General features: G+C 38.5%; 1 protein-coding gene across 1 annotated transcript in view; it reads right to left on the bottom strand.

Annotated features, from left to right (window-relative positions):
* COL21A1 (collagen type XXI alpha 1 chain) overlaps positions 1 to 22,864 on the bottom strand; it is an 80,100-nt gene that overhangs the window by 31,140 nt on the left and 26,096 nt on the right. Inside the window, exons 10-16 of the mRNA XM_061354925.1 lie at positions 21,575 to 21,628; positions 20,036 to 20,089; positions 16,925 to 16,978; positions 16,069 to 16,122; positions 14,870 to 14,923; positions 14,739 to 14,792; positions 11,021 to 11,074 (exon numbers count right to left, since the gene is read on the bottom strand). Of these exons, the coding sequence (XP_061210909.1) occupies positions 11,021 to 11,074; positions 14,739 to 14,792; positions 14,870 to 14,923; positions 16,069 to 16,122; positions 16,925 to 16,978; positions 20,036 to 20,089; positions 21,575 to 21,628 (378 nt within the window). The remainder of the gene's footprint in view (positions 1 to 11,020; positions 11,075 to 14,738; positions 14,793 to 14,869; positions 14,924 to 16,068; positions 16,123 to 16,924; positions 16,979 to 20,035; positions 20,090 to 21,574; positions 21,629 to 22,864) is intronic.

Raw genomic sequence — 22,864 nt, 5'->3', positions numbered from 1 at the left:
GCACATGTGAAACATTTGTTTACTGAAAGTATGAACACCAACTTTCCTGGCACTAAAATGGCAGATTTCAGCCCAACACAACATATAGCAGTCAGAACATTCTCTTCAAGAACCTCCTACTTCAGAAAAGCCTTTTCTGCATGTATGAAGTCAGAACATGAGTTCAGGAATGCCTTTAGGTTATTACTGACATCAGGTGGATCCAAAAGAATGCAAATGAGTCCTTTTTTCAAATATCACATGTTAAAGGAAGTGAATGTTAATCAGTTAAGGCATACCTACTTCATACCAGTTTTACTACGTAACTTTCAAGATCAAGTGCCTTGGGAGTAAAGAAATTCCTGATAAAGAACACAGTTGTGTGGATTTGTCCACTCAGCTCCTCAAAAATAACCACCTCAGAAAGTCCAGTGATTTTTTAGAACATTTTTTTTTTCATCCAAGCAGTAGCATATTAGTTAATACGCTTGAAATGTATCTGTACATCATTTGCTCAAAATAATACAAAATTCATTGGAAATGCATTTGGATGATAATGAGTTACAGTAAACTGATTTTTTTCCCACTTAAAAATACATTAAAAGTCAAATTGTGTAGCTATAATGTTAAAATACTAATAAAACATCTCTACAGAAAGGTCCACTGCCATATTAATAGTAAGAAAATCTCAGGTTTTGCTAGAAAAAAAGGTAGTGATATTTGTAAGCATATGCATATTGTGCTCTCTGCAACTGATGTGAAGGTCTCCAGTTTCCCAAATGCAACAGCATTTAAATGAACAAACATTTTCATGCATTTTTGCTTAACATTAGCACAAGAGGGGCTATCTGATGTGTACTGTATACATCCGTACTGCTAACTTAATTCACTCAGCTTCATGCTGGTTGTGTAGACTCCATCTTAGGCAAGCTGAGGACATGACAGCTGAAGGTTGAAGCTGCAGTTTGAAGTGAATATAATAAGTTTCTCAATTGGAAAAAACAGAGGTGGAACAATGTGTGTTACTGCTCTTGCTCTGCAGACAGTATAAACTTATGCCAAAGCACTTATTCTGGGAATTAAAGCTCACTTTCTAGTACATATAACTAATAACTATAATATCAAGTTTAAAGTCTCTTCATTAAAATTTCCGATAAAAGTCCCAATTATTTGAATGCACAGAAGAAATTACACTCTTCAGAAGAGTTTGTGGTTTTGTATAGAAACACGACTAGTTTATTGGAATCACTAATGGAATCTGATTAAATAAGCACTGCCACTAATTTTGTTCTTAGTTACTGCACTCTTTTAAAAAGCTGCACCATCAAATGTTTGTGGCAGGCGAATTCTTTCAGAATCACACTGATTTCATGTATTTTTTAATTTATACAAGATTTAAAAACTACTGAGAGACATTTTAACAAACAACAAGCATCTGTTTATTGTAACACAGCTGAGGTAGTCAGCAGGGAGGCTTTAAGTTCTACAACGTATTGGTCAGAGGTATTTCTACCACTATGTTTTCAAACAAGGTATAATGGAGGAGGAATGCTGGTATGTAACTTTTATCAGCGCATGATTTAGTGAGAGAACTGCCAGCATAGCCATATAAAAAGGTCACTGCAGCATACAAGCATAAAAGAGACTGAGTACTGTTTATGATTCTATGGCACATGCCATTCATTCATAATCGGCTTACAACTACAGCTCCTTTAGTTCTTCCTTACATTTTTTAAGAAATTGCCTCTGTTAACACTGCATCTATAAAATAGTCTTAAAGAAATGGCAGCAAGGTATGCCATCTTTTCTCCACTTGATTTTCCAAAGTTAACAGATTTGAATTAGCACTAACTGAAAAAAAAGCAAAACTAAGTTTCTTAAGTCTCTGTAGACAAAATAAAGATGTACAGAATTATACATAGAAGACAAAGATACAAGACACAAAGATACATAATAATAGAAAATTAATTAAATTGCATAGTGTGTGAAGACAAAAATTTAAAAATCAAAAATCATGAGGAACAGGCAGAAAATAAGAACTAGGTGGGAGAGAGCTGTTAGTTTTACAACTTAGAAAAGCAAGCATTATTTTCCAAGTTCCTTTAGGTCAGTGGGTCCAAGTTTATTACAGCATTTATTGTGGCCCCAGTCCAGACTGAGCTCTATGGGAATCTTTCCATTGACTTCAATACACTTTGGATCAACAACTATGCTGTCATGTCTTATATCATTTTTGTCAACTGGGAATAACCAAGTAGTTCAGACTAGTCTGCCTGAAGTTTCAGAAGTTGTAATTACTTGTTCTTTTACAGCACCATTCTCATATTTTTCTTCTTAATAGCAATTAACTGCTGAAAATGTAGTACAGAATGAATTTAGCTGAAATAACTTGTCAGAACAAAGAAGATAACCTAGGTTGCAAGCAAAGTCTGTTAAAAATGCATGCACCTAAAGTGGACCTAAAAGTTATAATTCACAGGAAAACCTGGATTCAGTCTAAAAAAATGTGGTTGAGCTTAAAGGAAGTACTGTGTAAAAATTATTGAAAGCATTGTGTTGTCAAAACTGTCATCTCCCCCTTCCTCAAGTGGGAACAAGACTAACAACATCTGTTACAGTATCTCTGGCAATTAGAAAGTCATTAACAAGACTCTGCCCTGTCTATTCCAACAACTCAATAATTAGAATGAGAAATAGAGAAACTATCACTAAAAAACTAATTCAACTAAGCTAACCTATTTGTAAAGAAATAATGATGTATGGCATATGCCTATCAAAGTCTTACTGCATCGTGTGCTTAGGTAGGGAAAAACACCTCATCTGAACAACCATTTTACTTTACACATAAATGTATTTAAAAGTCGAAGTCTGACTTTTCAACAAAGAAATAAGGTATTCTTTTGAGACCCACAAGACATTACTTGCAAAGCAAATACTATCTCTTACTTCTCTTATGATTGTAACGTTGACACCTTTGAAAAGCAGGCCATCAGAGTTCCCAGTTCAGCTGCTACTACTGAGGCATCTCAGATTAGTGGAAAAGCATGATTTTTTTTAAAGCTGAATAGCAGCTTTCCTCCTAAACAGGCTAGCACAGCTCTGACACTCCACAGTCTATTGCAAAGATTTTGACTGTGACTTTCCTTTCATGAATTGTTCAAAACAGTTATGAATTTTTCCCTTATTTACAGTCCCACCCTATTCCACAGGTAGCTGACTACTTTTCCTCTCATATGGCCTACTTAACCAAGTTAAATATACAGAAGTTATGTTAAAATTACTTTCCCATTCTGCTGTAGACTCTAAGTGGTACTTAAAACACCTTAAAATTTGCTCATCTCATCTAACTGTATTAGATAATCTTATCAAAGATGTTAATCTTCCACACCATTCATTCATTTCAAATTTTTCACTCAAATATGAGTGGTTGTGGTGTTATTTCTCTCCTTGGCGATTTTCATGAGAATATACACATGCCTAGAGGCATGAAAGGAGGTAACTAATGTGACAGAAATGGTTTTGCAGCAGGTAAATAGAGGCAAAGTAGAATTTTTCAAAATTTCTTTCATTCTCAAAATATTTTCTCATTTACATATCAGTTTATGAAATGACAGTGATATGTATAAAGCTGCAGTGAAGAAGAAGAAAGTTCATTAGAATTAGCTACACTTTCATTTTAATAATTCTTTCCTATATCATTATTATGACTGGCTGCCAGGCATTTGTTCTGAGAACATCTCTAAGGAACGTTGCCATTATACAGATAACAGAGTTGCTAGTAGCTCTGTGTTTTGTGTCTGGTTTTTTCATTGTCTGTCTATACAGAGAAAGACAAGAGGGCAACAGTGAACTCCAGACTATTTAACAAGCCATCTTGCCTCAACATGTTGCACTCTAAGGGTTCCACTAAAGCCATTTTTTTTCATAGAGAAGAGTTCTGGGAAACTGTATAATAATGAAGAGAGAGGAATACTACATGGCTCATAGGGAAAAAATACCAACCAAACAAAAAATTTTGCTCTGTATATTACCATATAACTAAGTCAAGAATGTTCTTTCCTTGGTTTCTGTTTCTATTAATCTCAGCATGGCCTTGGGTATGGTAGAATTACATTAGCTTTAGGTTTGCTTTCCAAACATACAGGGTTCCTGGCTATACCAGTTTTATGTTCTATTCTAAAGATTTCCGCTTTATGAAGAAAAACACAGCAACTTCTGCTGAGATTTCTATACCCTTAGCATACTTTGAACACATTTCAAAAATAATTCTGCCATATTAACCTAGCATAAAACACATATATTTTACAGAATGCATTGATCTAGATCTAGCATTCGTTATGTAGTTATATAATATCAAAAGACAAACCAGGAGTACAGGTATAACAGCAGGAGTCAGGTCAGAAGCCGGAAGCCATGCTATGCTGCTATCACTGGCAGAAACAAGGCCACATGAGGTCTTGTGATGTGACCTAAATACTAAGGGCAAACTCTACCATGTAAAATGTTTACAGCTGTGTTTCTAAAAAATATGATTCCTGGAGAGAGAACACGAGCAGTTGCAAATGTTCATATATATTACTTGTGGCAAGACAGCATCTGCTAGGCCTAGAAGAGTGCTATTAATGTCCTGCCAGCTTCACCCACAAGCACTGACTGCAAAGTTCCCATCTGCATGATTGTAAACACAAGAAGTCAAACACAGCTTTCAGTGAAACCAACCACTGACAAAATTCTAATTACATTAAAAAGGACAGCCAGTCTAAAATTAAGCTAAATAAATCTTGACTGATTCTATCATTTAGATAGTTGTCCCCTCAAAAAAAAAGTCTTTATCAAAGCAGCCTGTCATCAGTAAGATAGATGATTAGCCATTAAACTACTCAAGTAACAGCATCACCTATTTTTGCCATCACTAAAATGAGCTTGATTACTAGTTATACTAAATACTATCTAAATTATTCTGCCCATGCTGTCAAACATTATTCTTACACAGAGTGGGTAGGATTGGGATGGTCTGGCTAACTTCAGTTCCAAATAGAACTATTGAGGGAAAATAACCACATCACTTGGAATTATTTACTTAAGCTTTACAACCTACTTTTTCCTGTTCATAAATCTGGGGATTAATAAGAGTAATAATATACCAGCAAGTATGTTGTCCAGAAAATAACCACACCTCTCAAGAGGCCAAAGGCAACGGGGGTTCAGCTCAGCTGCACTCTCCAGCCTAGGCAGTTGCCTCTTAGATGTTGTCTCAAGATGCATTCATTTTGCAAGCACACTCTTTTTATTTGCTAACGCAAGAGCGATTGTAAGATGGCTAGTTTTATAAAGACCAAGTTAGACATAGTCTAATTTATTAACACTAATGTGGCTGAATGGAAGAAATAAAAACTGTTTGCACATACGTTTGTCTAGGTGGGGTATCCATGCAACCTGCTGAGCTGTCCTAGGGACACAGCTGCATCTGGCTGGTTAACTATATGGAATCATACAGTTCAAGGCCTTTCTTGGGCTTAGGCAACCTATTTGGCTATCACAGGTAGGGCTCAGCAGAGTTTAGCCCTTCTTTCCCAAATCAGTGCCCTGACTACTCGGGTATGGCAGCAGAGAAAATCACACTGAACTGCACAGAGGAGGAGCAGAGAGGGTGCCCTACATCAAATAAACATTGGAGGAACAACAGAAACAACAACAGCAATAAAGTGCACAAGAGATTCCCTCAAAGCCCCCACATCCAGCTCACTTTCCACTGGATGAAAGTGAACTACCCTCTACTTGAACAGGGTACCCACTTATCCCATGGCTGAGGACAGCTTTGATTATACACAACCCAAGCACACACTTTAACACAACTGCTGCACAGAAATGCCCTTTGCTCCTCCTCCAGGTCCTAAATAGATGGAAGCACCACTTTTGCACATACAGTCTAGCGCGACACCAGCAAGACAGGCAGATGAGCAGGTCTAACTAGATTTCTTACATTTCCTACTGGTTACCTTAATGCAATGTCCTGATCAGCACGTGTAGACTTCCTTCTCTTCAAAAGAAATTCCACTGATTACAAATGAATCATATAGTGCCATATGGTTTGCCATGTTAGGATTATGTAAATTGTTTGGTGCTATATTACATATTGGAAGTTTTCCTCTATATTATTTTATGGTTATTTTAAAAGACTTCTTACTGATTTTAATGTCTTAAGTCTGCCACTTCATTTGGCTCTAAAGCAAAAGTATGGGACTTAAGTGATGAGTTTACTTTGCTGTTACAAATGTCATATTGTGAAGCATTTATACTAATTTTAAATAAAAATATATTTCTTTAGTAGCTATAGGTCAGACTTCACCAAAGCTTCTACATCAGAAAGAGAGCTTTTAAAGTATCAAATACTTAGCATTGCCTACGTCAGGAATTACTTCTTTCTGTTTTCTAGGAAAAATAAAAAATTAAAAAATTAAAATCACTGTGACTAGATAACATTTTTTTCTAAAAAATGAAAACAGACAAAACAAGGCTAGGGATAATAACAGAAGTCCTGTTATTATCTCAACACATTTCTTTGGTGTACTACCTAACTATATCACAGTATCATAGTATACTAGAGATTGGAAGGGACCTCAAAAGATCATCTAGTCCAATCCCCCTGCCGGAGCAGGAACACCTAGATAAGGTTACACAGGAACGTGTCCAGACGGGTTTTGAATGTCTCCAGAGAAGGAGACTCCACAACCTCCCTGGGCAGCCTGTTCCAGTGTTCTGTCACCCTCACTGAGAAGAAGTTTCTTCTCAAGTTTAAGGGGAACCTCTTGTGCTCCAGTTTGTACCCATTACCCCTTGTCCTATCATTGTTTGCCACTGAGAAGAGCCTGGCTCCATCCTCGTGACACTCCCCTTTATATATTTATATACCCTAATAAGGTCACCCCTCAATCTCCTCTTCTCCAAACTATAGAGACCCAGCTCCCTCAGTCTTTCCTCATAAGGGAGATGCTCCACTCCCTTAATCATCTTAGTTGCCCTGCGCTGGACTCTCTCCAGCAGGTCCCTGTCCTTCTTGAACTGAGGGGCCCAGAACTGGACACAATATTCCAGATGAGGTGTCACCAGGGCAGAGTAGAGGGGAAGGAGGCCCTCTCTTGACCTACTAACTACCCCCCTTCTAATACACCCCAGGATGCCATTGGCCTTCTTGGCCATAAGGGCACAGTGTTGGCTCATTCCTAGGAGGCTTTAGTCTTCCTAGCTGCCTTCCTACATCCTCTAGCAGCAGCCTTATAATCCTCCCAAGTGGCAAGCCCCTCCTTCCATGACCTGTAAACTCTTCTCTTCCACTTGAGCATACCCAGCAATTCCCTATTTAGCCACTCAGGTCTCCTGGCCCTCTTCCTTGATTTCCTACGTGTCGGGATGCTCTGATCTTGAGCTGGGAAAAAGCAGTCCTTGAACGTCAACAAACTATCTTGGGCCCCTTTACCTTCAAGCAGCCTAGCCCATGGGATTTCCCCTAGCAATTCCTTGAAAAGGCCAAAGTTTGCCCTGCTAAAGTCCAGTGTTGCAATTCTACTTGCTATTCTACTGACCCTACCACACAAGATCCTGAATTCTACCATCTCGTGGTCGCTGCAACCAAGGCAGCCCTCAACCTTCACTGCTTCAACCAGACCCTCCTTGTTAGTGAGGATGAGATCCAGCAGCGCACCTCTCCTGGTTGGCTCATCCACCATTTGCATGAGGAAGTTATCATCCATACACTGGAGGAACCTCCTGGACTGTGGCTGGGTTGCCGAGTAGTCCTTCCAGCAAAATCAGGGAAGTTAAAATCCCCCACGACGACCACGGCCTGTGACTGTGAGGCCGCTCTCAGCTGCCTGTAGAAGGCCTCGTCAACTTCCTCACCCTGATCCGGTGGCCTGTAACAGACCCCCACAACAGTATCGCCCCTGCCAGCCTGCCCCTTAATTCTCACCCACAGACTCTCAACTCGCTCGTCATCTGTCCCTGGACAGAACTCAACGCATTGTAGCTGCTCTCGCACATAAAGAGCAACCCCACCACCCTGCCTGGCTGGCCTGTCTTTCCTGAAAAGGACACAGCCCTCCATGACTATATTCCAGTCATGTGAGCTGTCCCACCACGTCTCTGTAATTGCCACCAGATCATAATCTCCTGACTTAACACAGGTTTCTAACTCCTCCTGCTTATTTCCCATGCTGCACGCATTGGCGTACAGACATTTCAGGGAGCGAGCCGAGCACACCGATTTCACCCTAGGATTACAGGAGGCCTCCCAGTCTTCATCAGTTCTGGAGTGCTGCCCCACTGAGGCAAGCCCAGCTACAACCCCACCCCCCTTCAAATCTAGTTTAAAGCTCTCCAAATGAGCCCTGCTAATTCGTGCCCCAGCATCCTTTTGCCTCTGTGAGATAAAACTTTCCCACATGCCAATGTCCAGACTGGTGCCCTATAAAACCAGCTGTTATCAAAGAATCCAAAGCCCTGCCTGCAGCACCAGCCTCGAAGCCAATCGTTTATGGACTGAATTTTCCCATTCCGTCCCACATCATAAATGGAAGATGGAAGGAGTGAGTAGAAGATCACTTGAGCACCAGACTCTTTCACCATCCACCCCAAGGCCCTGTAGCCTTTCTTCATCCCCCTCAGACTACAGAAAGCATCTTCCCCCTCACCTATCTGGAAGACCAGCAGCGGGTAGTAGTCTGTTGGGTGCACCAGGTTGGGGAGCGCCCCGGTAATATCCCTGATCCGGGCTCCAGGCAGACTACACACTTCCCTATGATGAGGGTCAACTCTGCATATTGGGCCCTCTGTTCCTCTCAGAAGGGAATCACCTACTACAATGCCCCTTCTTTCTTTCTTTCTTACCAGAGGCAGTCTTGATGTGCGAAGTCGACCGCCTTTTCCTATGTGGCCTTGTAGGCGGGCCCTGCACCACATCCTCACCTACCTCTCCTTCAAGATCCAGGGCCTCAACCCTATTACGGAGGGACACCTGGGGAAGCAGGGCAGGAAGGGAGAAGGGTTGCCCACGATGCCGAACTGGAACTCGCTTTCAACCCTCATCATCTTTTTGGTCCCCTACCTCCGCGCGACAGCTCCAGGGCAGGGGCAGTCTCAGGCCATCCCCCTCTGTCTGAGAGGGCAGGGGGTCCATCCCCTTTTGGGGGGTATCTCCCTGGAACCGTTCCAACTGGCCTGCCAGGGAGTTACTCCACCAGTTGATCTCCCTTTCACACTCCCTGATGGTCCTCAGCGTCTCAACCTCCTCCTTAAGTCAGCAACACGACCTGCTTGTTCCTCCCTGCGCCTAGTGGGCAGCCACACGCTGCTGCCCTCTTAGAGGCTCTCTCAAGGCAAGGGGCAGGGGGGTGGTCGCCGTCACCATGGGAACACCCCCCCTCACGTCAGCCGCTCTCTCGCAAGGGCTGCTGGGACTTCGGGGATTGGGAGATGTCGGGAATCATGATGCCTCTGCACTATCTCCTTTGATTTTCCTAATCTCTGTTGAACTTCACGGTTGCTGAAGCATGCCAGCTGCAGCTCTAGCTGGGCTAGCTCCGATCAGCTGACTGATATACAAAATCCTATTGCCTTGTATTTCATGGGGCTTAAGGAAAATTCATTTTCAGTTTGTCTTACATCTGAAGATACCATAGACTGTAAAAGGTTAATACATCTCTCATTTGTGGCAGCAAAAGAAGAAAAAACAAAGCTAACTGAGCAATTATGTGTGTTCTTCACTTAAGCCAGCCAAGTGGAAAGAAAGTCTCTTGGGAATGATTGCCCAGTGTTTTGCAGTCTACTCAGAGTGCTTTATGAGATTTTGGGGAATACACAAAAAAATTAAATTAAAGAGCTTGGGAATTTTTCGCTGGAAGTGTTATTTCCATCTCTTAGTTATCAAAAGTCTCTACTGGATTTCAGTACCATATAACACATACTGCCTCTCTTTACATTCAATACCACAAAAAAATCTGAATGTATAAAGCTGTATCTCCTTATCTTCCAAATTAAAACGTAATTCAGAACATAATTCATCTGCAAGGCAGTGTTCTACTAACTGAGCTTCATTTACTGCTCTTGGCCCACAGAAGAATTACTGATGGTTTGAAGACAGCTGGCTCTCCTTCAACACTCAAATCTTTCAGCTATTTCTACAGATATTTGGATTCCCCAGCTATTTCTACAGATACCTTGGGTCTCCTGCTTCAAGTAGTCTGGTGGTCTTACAGAGCCAAACAAGGAGGTAAGGAGGACAAAGTCTAGTTATCACATATAAACAGGAGGAAAAATGAGCTGCCCTGAGGAGTTGCCCAAACCAGTAGGGGAACAATGTCTTTGGAAACAAGCAAAACTAAAATGCATCAGCATGTTCCCCCAGCTAAGCAAGAACAGAGATACAGATAACATGAACAGTGTAACAAGATGCCAAGAAGTAAAAAGCCAATAAAACTGGACAATGGAGAGGGGAATGTAGACAGGGAAAAAAATAAACTTTAAAACTGCAATTAACAATTATATGAAAGCACATATAGTGTTGCAGAAATGAAAGCTGCAAACACCCAGAATCTTTCCTTGTGTAACTATCAATATCCTACCATAAAATCCTGTCAATAGGAAAGAAGTCAATAATGAGACAATCTTATAACATATACACAACTTCTTTTGATTCTCCTCACCATCCCTCTGGGAGCAGGGGGGAAGAATAGAGGGAGGGAGTGAGCGGCTGCATGGTTCTAAGTTACCAGCTGGGCTTAAACTGCAAGAGGTACATAATAGCAATATAGTGAAATATCTTTTCTTTTAAGGCATTTTTTACTTTAAAGCTTGTTTATTTCTTTTATTAAATCCAAATTTAAAGATGAGCTCCAGAAAACAAAAAAACAGGTTTACAAAAATGGACATACCAAACAGTTCAAATCAACATGGATAAAACATGAAGTATAACATCCATTAACTAAAAAAAACCCAAACCAAACCAATCAGTACATCAGGACATGACAGCAATTTAATCACTTACGGGCTCTCCCCGATGTCCTTCTAGGCCTGGAGATCCAGGCTGTCCAACTTCTCCCTTTGAAATAAAAGAGACTATTAAATACAATAAAAACAACAAAACAACATCACGCTTAATTTGCATAACAAAAATAATTATTTCAAATAGCAAATTATTATTTTCAATATTAGTAAAATGCAAAAGCAATACACATGATGAAGGCTTCATCAACAAACATCTCTTAAAAACAGTTTCAAACACAGTAAGAAGTGTCAATCTCATATTCCCTCATGCTGTGTCCAGACAGCTCTCAAACAGTTTGCAAAAAGAAATTAGACAATTAATTGTTTTTTTAACCAGAGCAGCAACTACTGGTTGAAGAAGCATATAAAATAGTAATAAACTGTTATTTCTAATTGTTAGTAGAACTAATGGTTTGAAAATTATTTCAAAGCACTTCAGAATCCAGCAGTACCAGATATGATCAAATCTTTATGCCCTTACTCAAAATACGTATGATACAAAAGATGTATGACATCAAAAATACCTTGAAAAATTGAAGAATAATTTCAGTAATAAAATAACATAAAACAAATGCAAATAAAATACAATCTGGTAATAATTAACTTAAAATTACAAAAAACGGACTTGACGTAACAATGGGTAGCATCTGGGTTTCAAGCCATGCTTTTTTCCCATATTCTTTCCCAGAATGAATATTGTAAGAAACAGGAAAGCTCCAGCAGAAATTTCCTTCAAAGAGAGCCTGTTTGTTACTGCTTTGAATTTGATTACAGACCCAGTATGAAGCAATGTTTTATAGCAAGCAGATGTTGAAGTCAAGCTGACAAAATGTTTGAATAAAGAATATGGCTTTTGTTAACTATTGTATTATAAAACGAATAAAAACTAATGAGTATGTCATATTTTTGTAATACAGTAATTAAGGGAATAGTCAAGAAAATATCTTTCAGTTTAAATGTACATGGGTTCACACAACTAATATACTGAATTATCTGCATATTCTTTACAAACATAAAAACCAAATCAAAATATTTTCTGAATTCATGCTTTGTCAATATAATACTTCACTCTAAAGGGCCACCAGTGACAGATAAAAAATGATGTTAAACAACTGCAACTATTACCTATCCATGTTACCAAACACCAGAGAGGAAAGAAATGTAATGTGTAACTATTATTTTATACTTTCTATAACACCAGAAAATGAATTTCTCTGTGAACTTCACAGAGATATCTGTGTGTATTTATATATATATATTTTTTTTTTAAATAAGGCTGCATTCATCTAAAATAAATTCAGATAGATAACTAAGTTCCTATCAGAGACAAGTCTAGTTAAGACAATTGATGGAAACTTTTCAGCTGACCAGCCAGCAGGAGCTCAGTTTCATTGCCTGGACATAGGCATTTGACCACATTTGAGATACATAAGGTTGTCTTGTGTGAGTGTGAGGCACTGGACTTCCATGGGACTTACACTGCATTTGTCAGCACCTTTACAATGCTTTGGATACTGATGCATCTCAAATGCACTGAATGCTTTTCTGTAGGCAACTAAACTGGTACCTACAAGTCTGCCTTCTTTGAGCTGAATTGCTCTCAAGACTCCACTGGCATTACTGGTTAGGCCAGCATTGACTTTAGTGGCAACACAGGTGACTACTACAACCACAGACATAAACTTAGATGAGTGTTTTAAGAATGTCTGTTAAATTGTATTTGCCTGACATATCTGCAAGTAGCAGAGATACATGCTTTTGCAGATATGTATTAATAATGACAAATTGTAGGCATGTATTAATGGGATTTGAAGATCAAAATGAAACAAATGTAGAAGTATCTAAAACTTGTCATAAAATAGATTTATTCCATTATCTATTATTACAGTGTCATTAGGCCTTCCAAAGAGAACAAATAGGAAATACTGAGTTTACCTACCATTAAAGTTGTTTCATATGCTCTTTTAAAAATCTATTATTTTAGATATATTCTCCTAAATAATACATTTTTGAATTGCAGGATGCTTAGCTATACATTGAAGTTAGGCAACTTTTAGGATAACAGTGCTGTAGCGTTGTGTGTGACAACTCCCCCATTTAACTTAAAATTAAGAAGACTACACGTACTTTTCTACCTGAAGTTGTTTAGAGATACATTAGGGATCTAAGAACCTACTACAGTGAACAGGGGCTTGATCTAGTTACCTAATCACAAATACCTGGTCCTGTGTAGGTGCTCTAAGGCAGCCAAGGCTTCTACATCTGGTCTGTAGGTGCCACCTACAGGAGACATGTGTCTTCCTGAAATAAAACTTACAGGTCACCTGGGGTACCCAAAACCAGCGAATAGGACTGCAAACTTCTGAGTTGATCTCATAAAAGTTATAACAGGTAACAATCAGTAGCTGAATTACTTTTACTAATGATCTTACTAATTCTATAATTTACTTCAGAGGCTCTTTTTATTGTATTTCTAAGAGCTTGATTCAGTTGTCAACACAGACATGTACATCCATTTCCTGCTGCAAATAAGGATGAAATATTTTTCACCATGAAGACAGTCAAGGACTGCCCAGCTGTTTAGTCTTCATCCTTGGACGTTCTCCAGAAACAGCTGAGCAACCTCGTATGGATTCAGCACTGTCCCGTTTGTGAGCACGAGGCTGGTGCAGGAGATGTCCCAGACAAGATCCCCTCCAGCCTGAGCAAGTCTGGGATCCTGCTAGATCCACCTTGTTGGCAGCTGCTGCCTGGAAGGGTTTAGGTCTCTCACAGGTCTTGTGTCACATCTCCCTGCTGCAGCAGGTGTCACAGATAACCCATTGTATTCCCAACTGCTCTAGATGAGCATGGTCACAAAATGGAAGACCCAGATCTCCAACTACAATAAATAGGAATTTAGACAAATGCACTTGCAGTTTTATACATCAAAGGAACATTACTCTTGAGCAGCCCCAGATCACTACATTTTTATTATTAAGAAAAATATTACAGGAACAAAGCAGCTGTTCAAAAGCTTCTTTAGATCAATTCAACCTAACATTTGCATCACATATTAATAATCTTTTTCCTGTGAACTTAAACTGGTACTGCTAAAATCCATCTTTTCACCAATTAAAACAGTGCACACAACAACTGGGTAAACAAAACATCCAGTGAGCTCACAGACTGCAATACATAATGCAAATAATAGATACTGTAGTCTTTTTTGCAGTAGACATATACTTAGTTCACTTGCAAAACTGTTCTAAATTAAATACAAAAGGCACTGCACACTGAAGAGAATACAAACATAAACACGAATCCAATCCTGAAGGTATTTTCTCCTAGCTTTCACCCAGCTCCCTTTAAAAGTAATAATAATATTTGATTACTTCCTTCTTAACTGTACACAACAGTTATGTTCTGAAGGGAATGCTTATATATAAATCTCATTAACAGATTTACAGAGTTAGAGAAACACAAACAGGGTAAGGGAGACAAAGTATAAACGATCTCTGATGATCATTAATACACTCTTAATAAAAGCTTTGCCCCTGCTCACAAGCCAACTGAAATTAATGAAGTCTGCCCACTGACCGCAGTAAATTTTGACATTTCCCAGTAACTCACATTATCTTAATTTCCAGTAATTCTCCACAGAATAACCTGGGTGTATTTAGACCAACAGCAAAGCAATTGAAGACTTTGGCAAGGTACAAATATGCATTTGTACATACCTTGAAACCGGGACTTCCTGGTAACCCATCTTTCCCACTTCTGCCAGGATCTCCCTGTGGAAACAGTTAACAGTCATCAGCAGGTGACTTAACAAGCAAAAGTAAAGGCAAACTGTCTTCACATAACTTACAGATCGCCCAGGCATTCCTGGAAACCCCGTATCACCTTTCTCTCCTTTTGAACCCTGAGAATCAAAAAAAATAAAAACAGAAAAAAAAAAAAAAAAAACAACAACAACAAAGTAACTACTGCTGTAAACTCAGTATATTTAACCTATCATTCATGTACGTTATTTCTAATTTTGAAAATGTATGGAAGATCTGTTTCTTTCTTAACAGCCAGTGGTCAATTAATAACTAACCTCCATTACAGAAACATACATATGATCTAAAATACAGAAATGTGAATAAGAAGCCTCTTTCAAATTGCTTAAATCTCTAAATTAATACATGAAGAAAATATAGGGACAGGTGAAAATCTAACTGGATGACAAAAATATGCTCTCTGAATTATAAATATTTATATACAAGCACACACTGTTTTATATGAATTATGGATTAAACCAATATCTCTCTTCCAGGCCACTATCAGCCTCATTCCGTTCATGTGTTCTTCTCTCTCCTTACTCCTCTCCCTCTCCCCTGTTTGATTGTATTGTTAATGTTCATTTCTGTGTATTAAAAAGCACAGCCTTCTTTAAGATATAATTATTACTTATACCCCATATTGAAGACATATATATTTAAAACATATTTATAAGCATTTTCATCATAAAATCACAGAATCACAAAATGTTTTGGGTTGGAAGGGACCTTCAAGATAATCTAGTTCCAAACACCCTGCCATGGGCAGGGACACCTTCCATTAGACCAGGTTGCTCAAAGCCCCGTCCAACCTGGCCTTGAACACTGCCAGGGATGGTGCAGCCACAGCTTCTCTGGGGAACCTGTTCCATTTTGAGTTATATTAAAATAAATTATATCAATCCACTAACAGAAGTTAGAGAGTTCTCAAAATACTCAAGCAGAACATGAGTTTAATATTACTAGACATAAGCAAGGTGTTTTAATTTTTGTTTCTGTTTCTCACTATCCAAACCTATCTTACTTGTCAATAAATTAAATTAAGTTTCCCCAAGACAAGTCTGTTTTGCCCACGACAGTAACTGGTATGTGATTTCCCTGTTCTTATCTGAGCCCACAAGCTCTTATATCTTATTTTCTCCCCCTGTACTGTTGAGGAGGGGGAATGAGAGAGTGGCTAGGGGAGCGCTAGGCAGCCAGCCAACGTCACTCCACCATAAATACCAATAACATTTTGCTTACTTGCCTTTTTTCCATATATTCCCGGGACTCCTTGATCTCCTTTAGGACCCCTTTCTCCCTAGATGAAATGCGTGTAAGTTAATTTTTAAAATAGAAGTAGTTATATACAGATACGTATATACCCAAAGTATGCATATATGTAAAATGAAGCAGGAAAAGAACTCCATCTGATATAAAAAATGTACTCAAGACAGTAAATGCAAATTTTGAATTCTCCAAGCTCTCCTAAGGGAGAAGCCCAGAATGTCCAGTGCTGCTGGTGAGACTATTGACAGCTCCCAGGCTCTATGCTTCCATTTTCAGTAGAAGGCACTTTTGAGTTTTTGGTTGCTTCAGTATAGGTAGACACCTAAGTGAGAATTCAGTTCTTTAAAAGCACTGCAATCTTCTGAAAACCTTGTATGAAAAGTTTAAAACACAAATTTGGGAAAACTAGCAAATTCAGTTGAGTACAAACACAGAAGAGCAAAAGATACGGTTGATGATGGGAACTCATTAACTCACTGTGTTAGACCAGAACTATCCTTCAAAATGCTATCACTCAAATTCAATGACTTCAAGGCTTTCATTTGTCATGAAAATGATTCTAAGTAGTACCAAATCAAACTCCAAAATGATTACTAAAGAGTCCCATGGAACAGAACAGAAATTAAAAAACACCACGCAATTTCCATTGCTTGATATGTACATAATGAAGCCTCATGGCATGTATCTTCCTTCAGTTTCAGCATCACATTATTTTATGTAGGTCATCAAATGCACCTACCTAGTATTGTATATAAACTTATTTTTCCTTTATGTTCAACTATAGAGTAAGTTAAAATACATGAATATTGTAACAAGAAATATTTAATTTCAACCTTTGGTGCTGGCATCCCATGTAATCCAGGAAAACCAGGTAGTCCACGGTCACCCTAGAAGAGTAAACACACTTTGAATCCTTATATCTAAAACAGTAGTAATATACTACAATAACACTCATATTCTCAATGATCAACAAATAGAAGATGTTATATTTCACCATATCAACTACATAACACTGGTATGCTCACTGATGAGAGTTTGTTGATCTTTAAACAAGATTCAATACATACAAGAAAAAAAAAAATCACTGAATTTATTAGAATAAATTTTACGATAACCTTTCAATGAGATTTATGGAGGTTCAAAAACCGCAATTTAACTCTGACAAAAAGGAAAAAAAGCTTGAAAAGAGCTTTGAAAAATCTCTGTAGAGATTTTTTTGTAGAGATAATTGTACCATCCAATTTTGTAGAGATAATTGCACCACCCAATCCTAATTCCCAAATAATAAGGAAATTCCCTAAATCTGAGATGGGTTTGCTCTTACCTCTTACTGAAAATATTAAAGTCCTATTGACCTTACCAAATTTCTCAGCACTTACTCGAGACGAGCAAGTATTAAAAAATAAGGTATTACATACTTCCTAAAAAATAACACTAAAACAAAATACACTGAGAAAACAACTTTGGCACTTTGACAAATGAGTTCTCATTCCAGTGCAGGTAAGAATCCACTTGGTAAAAGCAGCTGGTAATTGAAAATACAAGCCAAAACATCAGTTCTTCTTATTGTTCTCACAGGTTTTATAATAATTGATAATAATTTGTCACTACTTGACTTGAAATAATAAAAACAAGCTTAGTTACTTGTTTCAGTAAACAGGATTTGCTTCACTCATAACAAAGACCCAATCACCAAATCATTTTTGGATAATCACAATGTTTTATCTCTGTTAATACCTAACTTTATACGGAGTAACAGATTTCAATTTGTTTAATATATTTCAATCATAAAGGAGTAATAGTAAATTATGCTCGGAAAGTTACATTGTATAATATTTCAACTTCTAATACAAAGGATAAGAGAAATCATGTCTCTGTTTTATCAAAACCATTCATGTATAAGTCACATATCCACAGAAGACAGGAACATGACCACAGGAATGACAGCTCGTGTGTTAGTATCAAAATATCACTCAATAAAAAAGTACTGAAAACAGGCAATGGAATTGAGTTCAAAAAAATCAGCAAAGCTTATAAAATAAACACTTCATGCTTCTGTTGCTTCTTAATGAAGAAGAATGAAGCCTCAATTTCTGCTCAGAAGTGGTGATTCAATTACTGGATAAACCAAAACTGGAAAGTTTTAAATTAGTTGTTACAGAAACTTTACAAGTAATGGGATAAAATTAAAAGATGAAAATTTGGGATGAATCATCAGGAAAAAAATTCTAATGGCAGGACATATTTTACAGTGGAAGAAGTTTTCTAAAACAGTGGTGGGAACCCTATTTCTTGGCACATTTTAAACAAGGCTGCACTGAGCATTAGGAAATATTCTATCTGTCACAACCCTGCTGTCCTGGGTTCAGCAGTAGCAGTCAATTTTTTCTCCTTCCTAGTAGCTGGTGCAGCACTGTGTTTTTGACTTTCAGTCTGGGAATAGAGCTGATAACACCGATGCTTTCAGTTGTTGCTCAATCATGTTTACTCTGACCAAGGACTTTGCGAGTCTCATGCTCTGCCAGGGAGGAGGGGAAGCCAGGAGGAAGCAGAGACAGGACTCCTGACCCAAACTGACCAAAGAGGTATTCCATACCACAGCACGTCATGCCCGGGGAGGTAACTGGGAGTTACCCGGAAGGGCACGGGCTCTCTTTTGGGGTCAGATTCCTTTCGGCGGGTGGTATCGTATCCTCTTCCCTTGTTATTTTCTCTTATCATTACTATTATTGGTGGTAGCAGCAGTGGTTTGCGTTATACCTTAGTTACTGGACTGTTCTTATCTCAATCCGTGGGAGTTACATTCTTTCGATTCTCCTCCCCATCCCTCTGGGAATGGGGAGGGAGGGCGGGGAAGGAAAGAAAGAGGGAGGAAGGGGGGGAGTGAGCGAACAAGCTGTGTGCCTGGGTTTAAACCACGACACCTGCACTGCCATGAGAATAGAGTTTTTCGTCATCAGTATCTTATTTTCTGCACATGGCCCAATACTGAATGACTGATTAGATTAACATCTAAGATCAATTAGATTAAGATGCCTAAATCAAAGATCACAAAAGCACATTTTTCAGCTCTAATTATACATTTGAGAACTCTGCTGCATGGTGAAGAATTTAAGGATATGCTTTTAATATTAGGAACTTTAGAAGAAGAAAATTTTACAGTAAAATCTGTTTGGAAAACAAGTGTGTATTTTACAAAAAAGGCTTTATTTTTTAATAAACCAAAAACAAAATATGTTTTTATCATAGGGAAATTAGAACATTTCTAAACACAGGGCAAAAGTGTGAGAGAAGGGTGGACACAACTATTTACACAGCAATGAGACTTGCCTATAGCCAGTGGCTAGTTTATTCACTGTGTATATAGGAGGTCCAGATTCAACTTCATCATGATTACCAGAAGAGAGTTATATATAAGCTTCCACATCTGTCTGCAGCCACAAGCTACTGGGCACACCTCAGGTAGCATTTTCCATAAAAAGGTTTGGTTTCAATTAGTCTGTGTTTTCTCATAAAAAGTGCAATCCAAAAATTCCTACCCAGTTCATCTGGATGTTCACTTAAAGAGAAAAAGGGTCCAAAGAGATAGAAAGAAACTGTTCTGACAGGTGTCTGTATCATGCTTACAGGTATCCATATTAAGATACGGTTTCTAAACATAAATTATTCAGTAGAATAAAGATGTTACTGGCAGTGCTAAAGCCTATATAAACTCTAATAAATGGAGCAGGCCAGGTTCAGAACTGAAGACACATTCTAAATTTAGAATTCTTATACCTTCTTTATTGCTTTTTTAATAAACAATTCTCACAGAAGCCTCATGTGAAAATATTGATACTGTTCAGACTGTTCAGCCAACAATATTCAGCAGTATAACCAAAAATGATAAATGGTAAGAGTAAAATTTAATTTTTTATTTATCACCTTTTTTTTTTTTTTTTTACCTTAGCCCCATCTTTCCCTGGCTCTCCCTTGATACCTGGTAAGCCACGTGGTCCCTAAGAGAGAAAAAATTAGAACCAGCGCAAATACTAACTCAGACAGAGAATGAGACACAGAAATGTAATACAGCATGACCTCCAGAATGATGTGTCAACAGGTTGATCACATCATTTCAGTAACCAGATATGAAAGCAGAACCAAGCACCAAATATATCCAGCACACTATCATAACCCACTGCAGGGAAACACAGCCTGTACTAGTTCAGAGATGTCATAGAATCATAGAATGGTTTGGGTTGGAAGGGACTGTAATGCTCAACTAGTTCCATCCCCCTGCCACGAGCAGACACCTTCCACTAGGTCAGGGTTCTGATCTATGTTTCCCATTCAACCTGGCCTTGAACACTGCCTGGGATGGAACATCTACAACTTTTTGTGGCAATCTGTTCCAATGTCTCACCAATCTCTTAGTAAAGAATTTCTTCTTAATATCGAATCCAAATCTACCCTCTTTTAGTTTAAATCCATTTCCCTTTGTCCTGTCACTTGTAAAAAGTCCCTCTCCAGCTTTCTTGCAGGGCCCCTTTAGGTACTGGAATGTTGCTCTAAGCTCTTCCCTGAGCCTTCTCTTCTCCAGGCTGAACATTCTAACTCTCTCAGCCTTTCTTCACAGGAGAGGTGTCCCAGCCCTCTGATCTTCTTCATGGCCCTCCTCAGGACTCACTCCAACAGGTCTACATCCTTCTTTATTTTGGTGGCCCCAGAGCTGGATGCTGTACTGCAAGTGGGGTCTCACGACAGTGGCATAGAGGTGAAGAATCACCTCCTTCAACCTGCTGGTCACACTTTTTTTGATGCATGTCCCCTTCCTTTGAAATGTCCATTGGACAGCTTTCACATATGTCATGTTACAGGCTTGTTCTTGGCTCCAGCATGTTCTCAGATGTTTAATTCAACAAAGTAATATATCCTAGACTACACAGCCAGACTGCATTATGCCACAAGTAAAATACAGCACAGTATTATCCAATAACTGTCTCAGTAAGGACTACTAAATTAATACATTGAAGAATGAAAAAGAATTCTCCTCCATCAGTCTGGGCATTATCTGAAACCTTCGTTTGAACTGTGGGTAATCAATCACACTGAGAAGGCTTCAGATTACTGTTACTGATTCTCAGAAAAATTGAAGGAACTACTATGGCAGGGGGGTTGGAACTAGATGATCTTAAGGTCCTTTCTAACCCTAACTATTCTATGATTCTATGATTTGGCTTCAGGATCATCTACGCTCCAGCTGAATCCTGCTCCTACAGGCCTTACCTAGCACTGATTAGATCTACAGTCTAATTGTCATTCTACCTACAAACCCCCAAGCCATGCAAATTCCAAAGCAATTCCCTCAAGGACAGCCCCTGATTTCAGGTCATCCCTTGAGCCCTTTTCGTTCTCAACTCTCAATGACAAGCAAAGGATAGTGGGAAAGAGCTGGTGGGATTTGTCTCAGATTTCCAAACTCACAGCATGAAACTAAAACTTACTTGAACTCCTGGAGTCCCTGGGATACCTGGAGTTCCTGCTGATCCTTGATATCCCTATGGAAAAGAAACCAAGACTTGTAACTTTTTGGAAGTTATATTTACAAATTTCCAAACACCTATTTAAGGAAAAAAATCTTCCTGGTTACTAAAGAACTGTTGGCACAACCCTGTCATTTTGGGTCACGAATTTTAGTAAATGCTATCCTAATTATAAATTTGAGATTCAGATTTCAGCTTTTATCTCTTCATCTGAAGTCTGCAGACTCCAAACTTTATGCTAAAACCTGTTATTTTAGAACTGCTACCTGAGAATGTGACAAACAGACTGGTTTATGTCCAATTGGGGGAAAAAAAAAAAAAAGACTCACATACGTAGACACTTTTTTTCTCTCTCTCTGTCTCTCAAGAAACACAGCTGAAAAATGACAGGACTTTTAAAGGCTTATTTCCAGTTACAGGCATAAGTGTTAACAAATAATGCATGTTCTAATACATTATGCAGCTAGTTTTATAATACCTCTAAATAAAATAGTCCATTCTCAGTACTAAGCACTTAGCTATGAACTTCAAGATATACAACAGGCTATGCAAGTTAAAAAAAAAAAAAACATAATGTGATAACTGGGCCTACAGAAAGAAATACCAAATAATTCGTGACTTGAAAAGAGAATTTCAGGAATGCTTTACTAGAAACCAACTTTGTCAGAACAAGGGAACCTTTACAGAACCCAAAATATATGGCTAAGCTGTTTGGTAGACTGATTTCAATGAGCACAGCTAAGACAGCCAGTTTTTATGCAAAATTAACAAGTGCTTTAGAAGAATCTTTTAACAGAGGAAAGTAACTTAAGAATAGGAGTTTTACTGAGCTCTGTAAAAAACATGTCTTTCCAATGGACAAAATGAGCTACAAAGAGGGATATTTTTGAGAACAAGAGGGGAACTTGTCCTATAAATCTCTGAGACTATTTGGCTCAGACTTTTCAACAGAGAGCCCAAACTGAGTTTGATAAATCCCATAAGATGGACTATCCAATTTCAAATACCCTGAATCTGATCTTGATTTGAACTGGAAGAAATAATAATCCTATTTCTAAATGTGTTTCAGTCTTAAAATGTAGCACAAAACTTAATGGGGGATTTCCAAACTGGTAAAAAGGAGTTAATAGAACCTTTTTAGTACAAAGAAGGCAATGCATATCTCTCATCTCTTCTCTAAATCAGTCAAAGCTTCCTGAGATAATAAACAGAGCTAAAATTATTTGCTTGGTTAGATATAAGAGTATTTGC

The sequence above is a fragment of the Neopsephotus bourkii genome, unplaced genomic scaffold (genome assembly GCF_033783945.1).
Source record: "Neopsephotus bourkii isolate Nb327-2 ecotype Australia unplaced genomic scaffold, CSIRO-AGI_Nbou_v1 NB_756, whole genome shotgun sequence".
In the NCBI taxonomy this organism is placed as follows: domain Eukaryota; kingdom Metazoa; phylum Chordata; class Aves; order Psittaciformes; family Psittacidae; genus Neopsephotus; species Neopsephotus bourkii.
Note: the sequence above shows the minus strand (reverse complement) of the source record. Positions and strands in the feature narration are given on the sequence as shown.